The sequence below is a fragment of the Anomaloglossus baeobatrachus genome, chromosome 3 (assembly GCF_048569485.1).
Source record: "Anomaloglossus baeobatrachus isolate aAnoBae1 chromosome 3, aAnoBae1.hap1, whole genome shotgun sequence".
NCBI lineage: Eukaryota > Metazoa > Chordata > Amphibia > Anura > Aromobatidae > Anomaloglossus > Anomaloglossus baeobatrachus.
Genome location: NC_134355.1, coordinates 98,572,472 through 98,590,814, shown reverse-complemented (window position 1 = coordinate 98,590,814; position 18,343 = coordinate 98,572,472). Strand labels below are relative to the sequence as shown.

At 51.4% G+C, this 18,343-nt stretch overlaps 2 protein-coding genes across 2 annotated transcripts in view; one reads left to right on the top strand and one right to left on the bottom strand.

Annotated features, from left to right (window-relative positions):
• Nucleotides 1-121, bottom strand: part of CLHC1 (clathrin heavy chain linker domain containing 1) — a 59,276-nt gene extending 59,155 nt beyond the window's left edge. The window contains exon 1 of the mRNA XM_075339331.1: nucleotides 48-121. Coding sequence (XP_075195446.1) covers nucleotides 48-100 — 53 coding nt within the window. The 5' untranslated portion in view covers nucleotides 101-121. The remainder of the gene's footprint in view (nucleotides 1-47) is intronic.
• A 464-nt stretch (nucleotides 122-585) lies between these two features.
• RPS27A (ribosomal protein S27a) overlaps nucleotides 586-18,343 on the top strand; it is a 29,491-nt gene continuing 11,733 nt past the window's right edge. The window contains exons 1-3 of the mRNA XM_075339333.1: nucleotides 586-629; nucleotides 731-795; nucleotides 6,539-6,593. Of these exons, the coding sequence (XP_075195448.1) occupies nucleotides 748-795; nucleotides 6,539-6,593 (103 nt within the window). The 5' untranslated portion in view covers nucleotides 586-629; nucleotides 731-747. The remainder of the gene's footprint in view (nucleotides 630-730; nucleotides 796-6,538; nucleotides 6,594-18,343) is intronic.

Sequence of the window (18,343 nt, the reverse complement as noted above, 5' to 3'; positions counted from 1 at the left end):
TTCTCCACCGCAGTGTGCAGTGGCTGATAACAGAGAGCAATACTCACCTTTGCACATATGACTTTTTCCGAGCTCCCTCTGTCCTGCTGCTCTTCGCCATGCGCGTTCCCTGCCGCTCGTAGTCCGGGGCCTGCGTGCAAACTCTCGTTACTACGGCCAGTTGTCAGGGGCGTGGTCAATGTAAATGAAGCACACGCCTCATGAGAACTGTACTTTGTAGAAAACTCATATTTGTCATTTTCATTACTGACTCATTAGAATATTTTAATATTTGTCCAAAAATGTAATGGGACCAGGAATTTGTAAAAAAAAACCCAAAATAAAATAAAAACTACACAAAAATTCACAAGGACTATAAGTCCCACAATGCATTGCACATGGAAGGCCCCTAAAGTCTCATAATGAGTATAAGCCACCATTTCAATATAATTATAGTGGCCTCTGGTCGCTGAGGGCCGCAGCCCACGATCACTGTCCGCCTTTTCTCAATTTGGCACAGTAAGATTGTAGCAGGCATTATCCGGGACAGCTCTCCCTCGCCCCGCCCACCACAGCCCTGCTCGGCTGCGAGGAAAACCCCGTGTCCGCCGGAAGGAGGCCCTCTCTCCAGGATCCGCCATTAGCAGGAGGTGAGTGTGGCGGCTCGGCTCCGGGTATGGGGAGATTTCTGCCGTGTGCCGGGGAACCCGCCGTATTCGGGGCAGTTATAACCGTCTGGTATCTTCCGCAGGTGGATCCGGCGCCAACATGCAGATCTTCGTGAAGACTCTCACGGGGAAGACCATCACCCTCGAGGTGGGTGCGGGGCGGCCGCGTGTGTGGTGCAGGCCTCGGGGACGTGCGGTGTGGACGAGGCTGGAGGCAGCAGTGCGGCCCTGTGTGTGCCGGTGCCTGTGTGCACGTGCTCCCGGGGCATACCGGCGGCTTGTGCTGCGGTCTGTGCTATCTGCTGCCATCATGGAGGCCGAGGAGCTCATTCTGGGGGTGCGCGCTGCCCCTCATCTGCTGTGTCTGGAGATTACGCCTTCTAGACTAAGAAGGGGCTGAAGAAAACCTGCCATCACCGTCTCCCCTGTTAGTTATGGCCGTAGTGGCCCAGTAATACTGATATAATGGATACCTGTGGTGTAAATATCCATAGCCTGGTTCTTGTTTAAAGGGAACCTGTCAGGTCCAATATGCAACCAGAGCCACGAGCAGTCCTGGGTATATATTGCTAATCCCTGTCTAAGGCTATGTGCCCACGGGACTCTGTAACTGCGGAATTTGTCGTGGAAAACCTGCAGATTTATCTGGATTTTCTAGATAAATCCGCAGGTTTTAGCAAGTACAGCCACTCCCCATGTTATCCTATGGGACATGGGGGGAGTGTGTCCATGCTGCGGAATATGCTGCGGATGTCCCGCAGCCGCACATAACTGGGTGTCAATGATTTATGCGGAAATCCCGGCTCTCCGCTATGGAGATAGAGGCCGGGGCTTCCGCAGGTAAATCACACGAATGTCCGCAGCTATTTCGCTGCAATCCCGCAGCTATGGATAGCTGTGGATTCCGGGAATCAGCTGCGGGAAACCTGCGGACGTACCTGCGGATATATCTGCGGGTACATAGTGCTGTGGGCACAGCCTTACCCGTCCCTGTATACACTAGCATAGATACTACTTTTTCATTGATTTTTCTATCCCTGGGACAGGTAATCAACGTCTGATTAGCTGAGATCTGACACCATGCACACACACAAAGTAGCTGTTTTTGGTGCCACCGACGGGCAGAAATGTGCAATTCCAGAGCTGCCCAGTCTTCTGGATACTGCACATTCATAACTCCCATTCATATCAATAGCAGGATGGGCAGTACCCATCTGTGGCCACTATCAGAAGAGCGGGCAGATCTGATTGTTGCTGTTGGTACCGGAAACAGCTGATTGGCGGGGCAGTGGTGTCAGAGCCCAGCCAGTCAGACATTGATGACCTATCCCAGAGATAGGAGATAAATGTAAAAGTTGTGGACAACCTCATTAATCCATGTTAGAAGTCTTGGTGCGTCAGTAACTGTAGGTAGAACAATGAATAAATATTTATTAGCTTGCCGGTGTCCTGTAAAGAGGAGTGCATTCCAATATTGGAAGATATCTACAGGGAAACAGGGTGGGAGGCAGCCACACAATCCAGAATCAGGAGTAAAAAAACATTCCTTTATTTCAAACTTGCATTAATTTTTATTATTTTAGCATTCCACAGCATGGGGCAGAAAAACGTATAGAAAGAGGTGCAAGTAAAATATATCTTTGTACCGTGTTAGCCAGTAGAGATAAAAAAAATTGTTTAAAAGAACAGAGAGTCCTCAGTGGTTGATACCTTTTATTACCATCTTTTCAGTTAGCCATTAAAAGGTATCAACCACTGAGGACTCTCTGTTCTTTTAAACAATTTTTTTTAGAAAGAGGTGGCAATACACTGGACTGTGTTTCAGCTCACGCCTTCTGTTTCAGCTCACGCCTTCATCATGGTCCAACTATTTTTCTGCCCCATGCCATGGAATGCTAAAAATAAATTTTTAATGAAAGTTGGAAATAAAGGAATGTTTTTTTACTTGAAGACAAAATATTTTTGTCTTCCGCTGGATCTTCTTGTTTTCCTTCTTTCCTAACTGTAGGTATGGTCTTCAGCTCTGCTTTGCCTCCTTTTTTAAGTTTTGCGCTAGCACCTCCCTTGCCCTGGGTGGCGCATATGCACATTCATCTCCCAGCAGTCTCCAGCAAAATGGTGCCACATGTGCAGATTGATATCTGCTTTTCACTACCAGGAGATGACTGTGCGCAAGCACTGCCCATGGCAAGGGACGTGCAGGTCCCACTGGTCAAATCCTCACTCATCCTATTCATAGCTGAATCCTTGTTCTCACTGGACAACTTCTTTAGAGATGATGCCATATAATGACCATGTCAAATCATTGGAGCCTGGCAGTCACTGGAGCTGTGGTTCTCACTGAACATCTAGGTTGTGTTAAAGAGAACCTGTCAGGTCCAATATGCATCCAGAACCACAAGCAGTTCTGTTCAAATTTCTAATCCCTGCCTAACTGTCCCTGTCTCTAGTAGCATACATAGAGATCTTTAGGGAAAGTATTTGTGAAGATCCTTTGATATGCTAATTAGGCCAGCGACTAGTTGCAGGGGCTTTAGTTCCCTTGGCTAGTTGGCCCTCTTGGCATGTAAAGACACCCTTGTGGGTGTTCTAACGTGCTAATAAATGTGTAGCATCAGAGGATGGTCGCTCACCTCTCTGCTGTCACTACGACTAACGCTGGTTTTCGTCTTGGTGCACATGATCAGAAGTTCTTGGACTTCTGGTCATGCGCACTATGAAGCTGGGTGTACGCGTCCCAGCTTCAAACTGGTGCTGTGTATGACCGAAAGTCCGGGGATTTCTGATCATATGCACTGACCCTAAGCCCGGCGTATGAAGCAGTGACCACAGATACAGGTATGCACGTCACAGCTGATGACACTGGGCAGTGGGCATTCAATAGCATGTTAGCAGACCCCTGTGGGCATGCTAAGAGGGTGCAATGAGCGCAGGAACTAACGCCCTTGCGACTAGTCCCTGGCCTCATTAGCATATAATAAAGGGGTTTTAGATATACTTTTTCTAAAGATCTCTTTATCTATGCTACTAGATACAGGGACGGTTAGGCAGGGAAGAGCAATATGCACCCAGAACTGCTCCTGGCTCTGGGTGTATAGTGGGCCTGACAGGTTCCCTTTAACCCCTTCACGACTGGCCGATTTTTCGCTTTCCGTTTTTTTTTCGCCATTCTTTTTCTGAGACGTAACTTTTTTTATTTTTCTGTCAATATGGTCATGTGAGGGCTCTTTTTGCGGAACGAGCTGTACTTTTAAATGAAACCATCAGTTTTACCATATAGTGTACTGGAAAACGGCAAACAAATTCCAAATGCAGAAAAGTGGCAAAACAAAGTGCGATAGCACTATTGTTTTTGAGATATTTTATTCACTGTGTTCACTATATGGTAAAACAGATGTGTGGGTGTGATGCCTCGGGTCAGTGCGAGCTCGTAGACACCAAACATATAGGTTTACTTTTATATAAGGGGTTAAAACAAAATCGGAAGTTTGACCGAAAAAAGTGGCGCATGTTTTTCGCCATATTCCGTGACCCGTAGCGTTCTCATTTTTCGGGATCTATGGCTCAGTGACGGCTTATTTTTTGCGTCTCGAGCTGATGTTTTTAACGGTACCATTTTTGCGCAGATGCTACGTTTTGATCGCCTCATACCATTTTGCGCAAAAGTTGTGGCGACAAAAAACCGTAATTTTGGCGTTTGGATTTTTTTGCCGCTACGCCGTATACTGATCAGATTAATTGATTTTATATTTTGATAGATCGGGCGTTTCTGAACGCGGCGATACCAAATGTGTGTGTATTTTTTTTAACCCTTTAATTTTCAATGGGGTGAATGGGGGGAGATTTGAACTTTTAAGTTTTTTTTGAATATTTTTTCAATTTTTTAAACTTTTTTTTTTATTATTATTATTATTTTACTAGTCCCCCTAGGGGGCTATTGCGATCAGCAATCCGATCGCTCTGCAGTATCTGCTGATCACAGCTACACAGCTGTAAACGCAGATACACTCTTTCTCTTTTGCTGTGCCGCTGGCACAGCGAAAGTGAAAGCAATTCATGTGTAGTACAGGAGTCATCACATGACCCTGTGCTACCATGACAACTATCGGAAGTCACGTGATCGCGTCACGTGACTTCCGGTATCGGGCGGTAAGTAAAAGTTTACCGAGATCGCGCTTATAATGGCGCTGTCACATATTGACAGCGCCATTTAAGGGGTTAAATGGCACGAGCAGATAACGATTCTGCTCGTGCCTAGCAGGCACACATCTCAGCTGTGAAAATCAGCCGAGATGTGCACCGATCGCGGCATACTGCCGCCGGCAGACCGCGGGCAGTAACATTATGACCACTAGGACGTAACTTTACGGCCCGCGGTCGTTAAGGGGTTAAGTGATCAGAGATTTGCCCCCTCTGGAGCAGTGACTAATGGCAGGTCTCCTGAGAAGGGGCACATCAGCCTGGGCTGCTAATGAGGCTACTGGAGACGCTGTATTTCCCATCAGACTGTAGGGATCATTTCTGACTACATGGGCTTCTGGCAATTTTAAAGTGTTTATCTGGGCAGATCCCCCTTGTCTTCCATTGCTCAGGAGTGTGCACGCTCTAGCTCCATAAGGGTATGTGCGCACACTGCGTTTTTGTTTGTTTTTGTGTTGCATTTTTGGTCTCAAAAGTGGTTGACTTTGCTTCCCCAGTAAAGTCTATGTTCATTTTTGCTGTCCGCACACAGCTTCTTTTTAAAGCTGCGTTTTTGAAGTGGGAAAAAAAATAAACATGTCAATTCTTTCCTGCGTTTTGCGGTGTTTTTTCACACATCCAATGCATTGGAAAAACGCAGCGGCACGCAACCAAAACGCAGCGTTTTTACCGCGATTGCGGTTTTGTGCGTTTTAGCGGCCAGAAATGCAGCGTTTTTGATTCCACAAAAAATGGTTAGGTGCGCACATAGCCTAAGGGGTACTTCTCGCATAGCGAGATCGCTGCTGAGTCACAATTTGTGTGACGCACCAGTGACCTCATTAGCGATCTCGCTGTGTGTGACACTAAGCAGCGACCTGGCCCCTGCTGTGAAATCGCTGATCGTTACACACACACTGCTGGTTCATTTTTTTGCTCGTTGCTCTCCGGCTGTGACGCACACATCACTGTGTTTGACAGCGAAAGAGCAACGATCTGAATGTGCAGGGAGCAGGCGTCTGGAAGCTGGTAACCAAGGTAAACATCGGGTAACCTAGCGAAGCGCTTTGCTTGGTTACCCGATATTTACCTTGGTTAGTAGCATATGCCGCTGTCAGGCAGCCAGTTCTGGCTCCCTGCACTCGTAGCCAGAGTACACATCGGGTAACTGAGCGAAGCGCTTTGCTTAGTAACCTGATGTGTACCCTGGCCACGAGTGCAGGGAGCCAGCGCTAAGTGGTGCAAAGCATTTTGCTTAGTTACTAGATATTTACCTTGGTTACCAAGCGCAGCATCGTTTCCACAAGTTGCTGGTGAGATCTGCCTGATTGACAGCTCACCAGCGACCATGTAGCGACGCCCCAGCGATCCTGACCAGGTCAGATCGCTGGTGGGATCGCTGGAGCATCGCTTAAGTGTGACGGTACCATAAGACTACAGGACAACATTGAAATTGCAGTTTTGCATCACAGTATCTAATTTCCTCTGGTGCCGCAGTGTGATCTCTTGTTAAAGTCTCAGATGTGCTGGATATTCTGTTGCCGCTCGCACACAACTCACTTTACCTAGTCTTCAGAGCAAGACACATGAGACAGTAACTTGCGCGCACCTCCTTTTTCAATTTGATTTTTTTCTTTATTCATATATTTTTTTTTTTTTTGTATTGCCATGGTCTTGGAATCTAGTTGTTAACATCTTGCTTTCTTGTCCAGGTCGAACCCTCTGATACTATTGAAAATGTCAAAGCTAAGATTCAGGATAAGGAAGGTGAGTTCTGCTGAATTGTCAGTGTTTCTCCTAAAATAAGACTGGGTCTTATGCTATTTTTTTTTTGCTCTGAAAGATAGACTAGGGCTCATTTTCAGGGCATGTCTTTTTTTTTTTTTTTCTTCCTGAGATCTGACAAAACACGTGCGCACAGGGGCAGGTGCATGCTGCGTACCTTCTGGCGGCGGCATCCCTTACCGTGCGCTCCTCCTGATCCACCTAAGATGAAATTATGTTTTTTGTTAATTCAAAGTTGCCGGGTTTTGATGTGGCATCAAAAAATTGCAAGATACCGATCGTCAGTTTGGGACTGCCAATTTTATTTAAATGGGCATTTAACTACTGATGATGACTCAATAGTAACAGTGTTGAGAAGGCTCCCGAATGCCCCAATTTTGTAGCCAAAGTTGGGTCCAAACTTTCAGGTTGTGGGATTCTGAAGCACAAGTGGTACACAACCCTCCCCTGACCTTTGTTCTTCCTGTGACATCTCATTCTGTATTCATCCAGCTTTTCTGCACTGTTACTGAGCGGTAACATTAGAGCGGTCACCACTCTAACTGCATAGGAAAAGATGCGGCAGCGCTGGGTGAGTGCAAAGAATGAGATCTCAGGAAGAAGGCAGCGCAGGGTTTTCTTTTTCGCTCCTAATTGGGAGACCCAGACAGTGGGTGTATAGCTACTGCCCTCTGGAGGCCGCACAAAGAACTACACTTAAAAGTGTAAGGCCCCTCCCCTTCTGGCTATACACCCTCCCGTAGGAGTACAGATTCCTCAGTTTTAGCTTTGTGCGCAAGGAGGTCAGACACGCACGCATAGCTCCATTGTTTTTAGTCAGCAGCAGCTGCTGACTATGTCGGATGGAAGAAAAGAGGGCCCATAAACAGGGCTCCCAGCATGCTCCCTTCTCACCCCACTGTATGTCGGAGGTGTTTGTAAGGTTGAGGTACCCATTGCGGGTACGGCGGCAGGAGCCCACATGCTGATTCCTTCCCCATCCCTTTTTACAGGGCTCTGGGTGAAGTGGGATTTACTGGTCTCCAGGCACTGAGACCGGGCTCCATCTACAGCCCCTGGACAAGATGCTGGATGGAGCGGAGTACATCAGGGACATGGCCCTGCATCCTCAAGGTACTCTGTGTCCCCGTGCATTTGGCGCTCACACCGCAGCATGCTGGGTGTTGTAGTGCGCCGGGGGACATCTGCGCTACGGCGCTTGTGCCATGGCCTCATTCAGCTTAGCTGAAGCAGGCACACTTCCAGGAATCGGTCGCGCCGGCCGCTGGGACTGCGGCGCGGCTGGCACTTGTGGTGCGCCGGGGACTTCAGCGCGGCCCGCGCTTTTACGGCGGCCGCGCTGATAACTCGAGTCCCCGGCTTTTGCGGCCTGCTTCCGTTCGTTCCCGCCCCCGGACCTGCCAGTCAGGAGAGGGGCGGGACGCTGGCCACATCTAGAAATCGGTCATGCCGGCCGCTGGGACTGCGGCGCGGCTGGCACTTGTGGTGCGCCGGGGACTTCAGCGCGGCCCGCGCTTTTACGGCGGCCGCGCTGATAACTCGAGTCCCCGGCTTTTGCGGCCTGCTCCCGTTCGTTCCCGCCCCCAGACCTGCCAGTCAGGAGAGGGGCGGGACGCTGGCCAGTGCATCAGCGCTGAGGGCTGGAGTCGTTTTTACATACTCCAGCCCTCACAATCGGCACAGAGGGGACACTGTTTCCCGCACTTTTGTTTGGGAACTCCCGCGGACCGCCCCTCTCCACAGACGCCGGCAGCCATTCCTGCTGACACGCTGAGCTGCAGAGGGGAGCCGGGGAGACCCAGACAAGGAATTCTGCAGCCTCTTACCCGCTATTCAGCGGGCGGTAAGCAGCCCTCAGGGCTCACCCCTCTTGTGCCAGTAGTATTCTTAGTATTTTGTTGCTACAAATACTTGGTATTACATAGCGCTGGTCGCCCTTTGGCTATAGACTCTCTCACATTCAGAGAGCCAGCAGCATGTCGTCCGCAAAACGCAAGGGTGCCAAAGCACAGACATTATATGCTTCCTGCACCGCATGTGGGACTTTTCTACCGGCAGGCTCCACGGACCCCCATTGTGTGCAGTGCTCGGCCCCTGCGGCGCTTGCACAGCCGGGGCCTCTGCTGGACGTGACCCAGGGTGTACCACCTGTGAATGCTGTCCAGGTGACAGGCACTGAGTTTGCAGCTTTTGCTGACAGAATGTCTCTCACTATGTCACAAATTCTTGACACATTGCGAGCTAGGCCTGTACTTCAGGCCACGGACACTGTGCAATCATTGCCCCCTGGTCCCCCTCAGCTCCAAGCTCCGGGACGGGCATATACACCTCAGGGTGAAGACTCTGACTCGGACGATGGCCCCGGGCAGCCTAAGCGGGCTCGCTATGACGGGCCTTCACATTCATCTCAATGGTCAGGATCCCAGCGAGATGAATCTATGGGTGATGAGGCGGACGTAACTGATCAGGATTCTGATCCTGGAACCGCTCTCAATCTAGATACACCAGATGGTGACGCCATAGTTAATGATCTTATATTTAACATCAATAAGATGTTAAATATTTCCCCACCAGCTCCTCTTGTGGAGGAGTCAGCTTCGCAGCACGAGAGAATCCATTTCAGATACCCTAAGCGTACTTTAAGCACTTTTCTGGACCACGCTGACTTTAGAGACGCAATCCAGAAACCCCACGCTTATCCTGAAAGGCGTTTTCCTAAACGGCTTAAAGATACACGCTATCCTTTTCCCCCTGAGGTGGTCAAGGGTTGGACCCAGTGTCCAAAAGTGGATCCTCCAATTTCCAGGCTTGCAGCTAGATCCTTGGTTGCAGTTGAAGATGGAGCGGCACTTAAAGATGCCACTGACAGGCAGATGGAGCTCTGGCTGAAATCCATCTATGAAGCGATTGGAGCGTCATTAGCGCCTTCTTTTGCAGCCGTATGGGCACTCCAAGCTATCTCAGCCGGGCTTGCGCGAGTTGACTCCGTCACACGTGCATTTGCCCCGCAGGTAGCACCATTGACCTCGCAAATGGCGGCATTCGCGTCGTACGCGATTAATGCTGTTCTTGACGCTACAAGCCGCACGGCAGTGGCGTCAGCCAACTCCGTTGTTTTGCGTAGGGCCCTGTGGTTGAGACATTGGAAAGCAGATTCTCATTCCAAGAAGTGCTTAACCAATTTGCCTTTTTCTCGTGACCGATTGTTTGGAGAGCGTTTGGATGAAATCATCAAACACTCCAAGGGTAAGGACTCATCCTTACCGCAACACAGACAAAACAGACCCCAACAGAGGAAGGGTCAGTCTGGTTATCGGTCCTTTCGAGGACCGGGCAGGTCCCAATTCGCATCGTCAAAAAAGACTCAAAAAGACCAGAGACGCTCAGATTCTTGGAGGTCTCAGTCACGCCCAAAAAGGGCAGCCGGAGGAACCGTTGCCAAAACGGCGTCCTCCTGACTTGAGGTCTCCGATTCCCACACCCGCGGTCGGTGGGAGGCTTTCCCACTTTGGCGACATCTGGCTGTCACACGTCAAAGACCGTTGGGTGAGGGATATTCTGTCTCACGGGTACAGGATAGAGTTCAGTTCTCGTCCGCCAACTCGTTTCTTCAGAACTTCTCCCCCACCAGACCGAGCCGATGCTCTGTTGCAGGCGGTGGCCGCTCTAAAAGCGGAAGGAGTGGTGACCTCCGTCCCTCTTCAGGAACAAGGACACGGTTTTTACTCCAATCTGTTTGTGGTCCCAAAAAAGGACGGATCGTATCGGCCCGTCCTGGATCTAAAGTTGCTCAACAGACACGTAAAAGTCAGGAGGTTCCGGATGGAATCCCTACGCTCCGTCATAGCCTCAATGTCTCAAGGAGATTTTCTAGCATCAATAGATATCAAAGATGCGTATCTCCACGTGCCGATCGCACCAGAGCATCAGCGTTTCCTACGCTTCGTCATACACGACGAACACCTGCAGTTCGTAGCGTTACCTTTCGGTCTGGCAACAGCCCCCCGGGTCTTCACCAAGGTCATGGCAGCAGTAGTAGCTGTTCTGCACTCGCAGGGTCACTCGGTCATCCCGTATCTAGACGACCTGCTTATAAAGGCACCCTCTCAAGAGGCATGCCAACACAGTCTGAAAGTGGCACTAGACACTCTCCAGAGTTTCGGGTGGATTATCAACTTTCCAAAGTCTCATCTAACCCCGACCCAATCTCTGACTTATCTTGGCATGGAGTTTCATACTCTCTCAGCGATAGTGAAGCTTCCACTGGACAAGCAGTGCTCGCTGCGGACTGGAGTGCAATCTCTCCTTCAGAGCCAGTCGCACTCACTGAGGCGCCTCATGCATTTCCTAGGAAAGATGGTAGCAGCAATGGAGGCAGTCCCGTTCGCGCAGTTTCATCTGCGCCCTCTACAATGGGACATTCTACGCCAATGGGACGGGAAATCGACGTCCCTCGACAGGACTGTCTCCCTCTCTCAGACTGCCAAGGACTCTCTGCGTTGGTGGCTTCTCCCCACCTCATTGTCACAGGGAAAGTCGTTCCTTCCCCCGTCCTGGGCAGTGGTTACGACGGATGCGAGCCTATCAGGGTGGGGAGCGGTGTATCTCCACCACAGGGCTCAGGGGATGTGGACTCTGGAAGAGTCCACCCTGCAGATCAATGTTCTGGAAATCAGAGCAATCTATCTTGCCCTGCGAGCCTTCCAACAATGGCTGGAAGGCAAACAGATTCGGATTCAGTCGGACAATTCCACGGCGGTGGCGTACATCAACCACCAAGGGGGAACACGCAGTCGCCAAGCCTTTCAAGAAGTCCAACGGATTTTGACGTGGGTGGAAAGCAGAGCGTCCACCATATCCGCAGTTCACATCCCAGGCGTGGAAAACTGGGAAGCAGACTTTCTCAGTCGCCAGGGCATGGACGCAGGAGAATGGTCCCTTCACCCGGACGTGTTTCAGCAGATCTGTTGCCGCTGGGGGACGCCGGACGTCGATCTGATGGCGTCACGACACAACAACAAGGTCCCAGTTTTCATGGCACGGTCTCACGATCACCGAGCACTGGCGGCAGACGCCTTGGTTCAGGATTGGTCGCAATTCCGACTCCCCTATGTGTTCCCACCTCTAGCATTGTTACCCAGAGTTCTCCGGAAAATCAGGTCCGACTGCCATCGAGCCATACTCGTCGCTCCAGATTGGCCAAGAAGGTCGTGGTACCCGGATCTGTGGCATCTCACGGTAGGCCAACCGTGGACACTACCAGACCGTCCAGATTTGCTGTCTCAAGGGCCGTTTTTCCATCTGAATTCTGCGGCCCTGAACCTGACTGTGTGGCCATTGAGTCCTGGATCCTAGCGGCCTCAGGTTTATCTCATGAAGTTGTTGCCACAATGAGACAGGCTAGAAAACCATCCTCAGCTAAGATCTATCACAGAACGTGGAAGATATTCTTAGCGTGGTGCGTGGCTCAAGGGTTTTCTCCCTGGCCATTTGCATTGCCAACTTTTCTTTCCTTCCTGCAGTCTGGGTTGGAAAAAGGCTTGTCGCTTAGCTCTCTTAAGGGTCAAGTCTCCGCGCTATCCGTATTCTTTCAGAAGCGCTTGGCACAGCTTTCTAAAGTACGCACTTTTCTCCAAGGAGTTTGTCATATCGTTCCTCCTTACAGACGGCCATTGGAACCCTGGGATCTGAACAAGGTTCTCATTGCTCTCCAGAAGCCGCCTTTCGAGCCTTTGAAAGAGGTTCCCCTTTCTCGGCTTTCACAAAAGGTAGTTTTTCTTGTGGCGGTCACGTCTCTTCGAAGAGTGTCCGAGCTAGCGGCGTTATCTTGCAAATCTCCCTTCCTGGTGTTTCACCAAGACAAGGTAGTACTGCGTCCAATTCCAGAGTTTTCTCCCAAGGTGGTTTCTTCCTTTCATCTCAATCAGGATATCACTTTACCATCTTTGTGTCCGCATCCAGTTCACCAATTTGAAAAGGGTTTACATCTGTTGGACCTGGTGAGAGCACTCAGGATTTACATTTCTCGCACGGCGGCTCTACGCCGTTCTGATGCGCTCTTTGTCCTAGTCGCTGGTCAGCATAAGGGATCGCAAGCTTCCAAATCCACCCTGGCGCGGTGGATCAAGGAACCAATTCTTCACACATACCGTTCTGCTGGGCTTCCGATTCCATCTGGACTGAAGGCCCATTCTACCAGAGCCGTGGGTGCGTCCTGGGCATTGCGGCATCAGGCTACGGCTCAGCAAGTGTGCCAGGCGGCTACCTGGTCGAGTCTGCACACGTTTACCAAACACTATCAAGTGCATACCTACGCTTCGGCAGATGCCAGCCTAGGTAGACAGGTCCTTCAGGCGGCGGTGGCCCACCTGTAGGAAGAGGCTGTCTGACAGCCCGTTCATGTGGTATCTTTTTACCCACCCAGGGACTGCTTTTGGACGTCCCACTGTCTGGGTCTCCCAATTAGGAGCGAAAAAGAAGAAGGGAATTTTGTTTACTTACCGTAAATTCCTTTTCTTCTAGCTCCAATTGGGAGACCCAGCACCCGCCCTATTTGTTCTTAGGGTTTCGTTTTTCGGGTGCACATGTTGTTCATGTTGTTTCTTAAGTTCTCCGATCATGTTATCGGATTGAATTTGTTTTTGAAACTGTTATTGGCTTTCCTCCTTCTTGCTTTGGTACTAAAACTGAGGAATCTGTACTCCTACGGGAGGGTGTATAGCCAGAAGGGGAGGGGCCTTACACTTTTAAGTGTAGTTCTTTGTGCGGCCTCCAGAGGGCAGTAGCTATACACCCACTGTCTGGGTCTCCCAATTGGAGCTAGAAGAAAAGGAATTTACGGTAAGTAAACAAAATTCCCTTCTTCTTCAGCGCTCTATTGGGAGACCCAGACGATTGGGGTATAGCTACTGCCCTCCGGAGGCCGCACAAAGCACTACACCAAAAAGTGCAAGGCCCCTCCCCTTCTGGCTATACCCCCCCGTGGTATCACGGGTTCTCCAGTTTTCAAGCTTTGTGCGAAGGAGGTCAGACATCCACGCATAGCTCCACAGATTTTAGTCAGCAGTAGCTGCTGACTATTTCGGATGGAAGAAAAGAGGGCCCATATAGGGCCCCCAGCATGCTCCCTTCTCACCCGTGGATGGTGTTGTAAGGTTGAGGTACCTATTGCTGGTACAGGGGCTGGAGCCCCACATGCTGTTTTCCTTCCACATCCCCTTGTAGGGCTCTGTGGAAGTGGGATCCTGCCGGCCTCTAAGCTCTGACGCCGGGCTCCATCCACAGACCCAGTTGAACCTGATGGATATGGAGCAGGAGTACAATCAGGGACATGGCCCTGCATCATACAGGTACTGTGTCCCCGGCAGGCACAGACACACTCCGGGCTGGCTGGGTGTTGTAGTGCGCCGGGGACCGTAACGTTGGAGTTAGTGTTCCTACAGTTTACTGGGGGACTTTGTGTTGTGGGAACGCAGCGCCGACCCCCACTGGACCGGGCGGCGCTGCTGTGACTTGTGGTGCGCCGGGGACACGCCGACCGCGCTTTTACGGCGGCGGCGTTTATAAATCCAGTCCCCGGCTTTTGCGGCCTAGCTCCGCTTCGTTCCCGCCCCCACCCTGTCAATCAGGGTAGGGGAGAGACGCTGTTTCGCAGCAGCGACGAGGGCTGGAGCCTGATTTACATGCTCCAGCCCTCTCACTAGGCACAGAGGGAAGCAGGCTTCCCGCTCTTAGTCAGGAACGCCCAGGGCCCGCCCCCCCTCCTCTCCCAGGACGCCGGCAGCCATTACATGCAGTCTGGCTGGAGGAAGGACGCAAGGCTCTGGGAGACCTGGACTAGGGGGCTTTTGGCGACCACACACCCGCTCTTAAGCGGGCGGTAAGCGGCATTTCAGCTGGCCCCTCTAGTGCCTCAGTGTGTATTGGTGTACTGTGTCACCAGATATATATATTTATTTATTTCTTGCACTGTGAGGTCGCTTCCTGGCTGGATACCCCAGATCGCTCTGAGGAGGCAGCAACATGTCATCCACAAAACGCAAGGCTGCCAAGGCTAGGGCTGTGTACACTGCGTGTGCTGCATGTGGGGCTGCTCTACCAGCAGGTTCCAAAGACCCCCATTGTGTGCAATGCTCAGATCCGGTGCTGCTTCGCCAGCCGGAGTCCGGAGGGGTAGTGACCCAGGCTGAGACGCTTGTAAGTCCTGCCCCGGTGTCAGGGACAGACTTTGCAGCTTTTGCTGATGGAATGTCTGTGACTATGGCAAAGATCCTTGAAACTTTGCAATCCATGACTGGGGCTCAGTCTATGGACACGGCGAGGTCCCTGTCCTCTAATCCCCCTCAGTTGGAATTAGTCCAGACTGCAAGGGGGTCCCCGGCTTCCCAGGCTGAGTATTATGACTCAGATGATAGCCCCAGCCACCCTAAGCGAGCTCGCTGGGAAAGACCCTCAACGTCATCACACTGCTCAGGGTCTCAGCGCAATCAGTCGCCCTGTGATGCGTCTGAAGAGAGTGATCAGGAGTCTTATCCTGGAACCCCTCTCAATCTGGATACCCCGGATGGGGACGCCATGGTAAACGATCTTATCTCAGCCATCAATAGGCTGTTAGATATTTCTCCCCCAGCCCCTTCAGCAGAGGAGGCAGCTGCAGAGCAGGAGAAGTTTCGTTTCCTCTATCCCAAGCGTAAATTGAGTGCTTTCTTGGATCACTCTGACTTCAGAGAATCAATCCAGAAACACGACGCTCATCCAGAAAGGCGTTTCTCTAAACGTTCTAAGGATACACGTTTTCCTTTCCCCCCTGATGTGGTCAAGCGCTGGACCCAGTGTCCAAAAGTAGACCCCCCGATTTCCAAACTTGCAGCTAGATCCATAGTTGCAGTGGAGGATGGCGCTTCACTTAAGGATGCCAATGACAGACAGATGGACCTTTGGTTAAAATCTGTCTATGAAGCTATCGGCGCGTCGTTTGCTCCAGCATTCGCAGCCGTATGGGCACTCCAAGCTATTTCAGCTGGTTTAGCAAAAGTGGATGCTATCATACATCCAGCGGCGCCGCAAGTGGCGTCCCTTACCTCGCAGATGTCTGCGTTTGCGTCTTACGCTATCAATGCGGTCCTAGAATCTACCAGCCGCACCTCAATGGCGTCCGCCAATTCGGTAGTTTTGCGCAGAGCCTTGTGGTTAAAGGACTGGAAAGCAGATGCTGGTTCCAAAAAATGTTTAACCAGCTTGCCTTTATCTAGAGATAGACTGTTTGGCGAGCCATTGGCTGACATCATTAAACAGTCCAAGGGTAAAGACTCTTCCTTACCCCAGCCCAGATCAAGCAAACCTCAGCAGAAAAAATGGCAGCAGAGGTTTCAGTCCTTTCGAGGTTCGGGCAAGACACAATTCTCCTCGTCCAAAGGGACTCAGAGGACGCAAAGAGTCTCAGATTCCTGGCGGGCTCACGCACGCCCCAAGAAAGCAAATGGAGGAACCGCTTCCAAAGCGGCTACCTCATGACTTTCAGCCCCCCCCCTCCGCATCTCCGGTTGGGGGCAGGCTCTCCCGCTTTTCCGACATTTGGACGTCACAGGTCAAAGACCGGTGGGTGACAAACATTTTGTCTCGCGGGTACAGAATCGAGTTCAGTTCTCGTCCTCCAGCTCGGTTCTTCAGAACCTCCCCACATCCAGACCGAGCAGATGCCCTGCTGCAGGCGGTGGACTCCCTAAGAGCGGAAGGAGTAGTGGTTCCTGTACCGCCTCAGGAACAAGGGCGAGGGTTTTACTCCAATCTCTTTGTGGTTCCAAAAAAGGACGGCTCGTTCCGTCCTGTTCTGGATCTAAAGCTGCTCAACAAACATGTGCACGCCAGACGGTTCCGGATGGAAACCCTCTGCTCTGTCGTTGCCTCAATGTCTCAAGGAGATTTCCTTGCCTCAATAGACATCAAAGATGCTTATCTCCACGTGCCAATTGCTACAGAACATCAACGTTTTCTACGTTTTGTGATAGGAAACGACCATCTTCAGTTCGTAGCTCTGCCATTCGGTCTGGCGACAGCCCCCCGGGTCTTCACCAAGGTCATGGCGGCGGTGGTAGCAGTCTTGCACTCTCAGGGACACTCGGTGATCCCTTACCTAGACGATCTACTTGTCAAGGCACCCTCTCAAGAGGCATGCCAACTCAGTCTACATGCTACGCTGGAGACTCTACAGACGTTCGGATGGATCATCAACTTTCCAAAGTCGAATCTGTCACCGTCACAGTCGCTAACGTATCTTGGCATGGAGTTTCATACTCGAGCAGCGAGAGTGAAGCTTCCGCTGAACAAGCAGCGGTCCCTACAGACAGGGGTGCAATCCCTCCTTCAAGGCCAGTCGCACCCCTTACGGCGCCTCATGCACTTCCTCGGGAAGATGGTGGCAGCCATGGAAGCAGTTCCCTTTGCGCAGTTTCATCTGCGCCCACTTCAATGGGACATTCTCCGCCAATGGGACGGGAAGTCAACGTCCCTGGACAGGAAAGTCTCTCTTTCCCAGACGGCCAAGGACTCTCTACAATGGTGGCTCCTTCCCACCTCATTGTCTCAGGGAAGATCCTTCCTGCCCCCATCCTGGGCAGTGGTCACGACAGATGCGAGTCTGTCAGGGTGGGGAGCAGTGTTTCTCCACCACAGGGCCCAGGGGACGTGGACTCCGCAGGAGTCCACCCTTCAGATCAATGTTCTGGAAATCAGGGCAGTGTATCTTGCCCTACTGGCCTTCCAACAGTGGCTGGAAGGAAAGCAGATCCGAATCCAGTCGGACAACTCCACAGCGGTGGCATACATCAACCACCAAGGAGGGACGCGCAGTCGGCAAGCATTCCAAGAAGTCCGGCGCATTCTAATGTGGGTGGAGGACACAGCCTCCACCATATCCGCGGTTCACATCCCAGGCGTAGAAAATTGGGAAGCAGACTTCCTCAGTCGCCAGGGCATGGACGCAGGGGAGTGGTCCCTTCACCCGGACGTGTTTCAGGAAATCTGTCGCCGATGGGGAGTGCCGGACGTCGACCTAATGGCGTCCCGGCACAACAACAAGGTCCCGGCATTCATGGCGAGGTCGCGCGATCAAAGAGCTCTGGCGGCAGACGCATTAGTTCAAGATTGGTCGCAGTTCCGGCTCCCATACGTCTTCCCACCTCTGGCACTCTTGCCCAGAGTGTTACGCAAGATCAGATCCGATTGCAGCCGCGTCATACTCGTCGCCCCAGACTGGCCGAGGAGATCGTGGTATCCGGATCTGTGGCATCTCACGGTCGGTCGGCCGTGGTCACTGCCAGACCGACCAGACTTACTGTCCCAAGGGCCGTTTTTCCATCAGAATTCTGCGGCCCTGAACCTGACTGTGTGGCCATTGAGTCCTGGATCCTAGCGTCCGCAGGATTATCTCAAGGAGTCGTAGCCACAATGAGACAAGCTAGGAAGTCAACGTCTGCTAAGATCTACCACAGAACGTGGAAGATTTTCTTATCCTGGTGCTCTGCACAGAGAGTATCCCCTTGGCCATTTGCATTGCCTACCTTTCTTTCCTTCCTGCAATCGGGGTTGGAAAAGGGCTTGTCGCTCAGCTCCCTTAAAGGGCAAGTCTCGGCACTATCCGTGTTTTTTCAGAAGCGTCTAGCACGTCTTCCTAAGGTGCGCACGTTTCTGCAGGGGGTCTGTCATATTGTGCCCCCGTACAGGCGGCCGTTAGA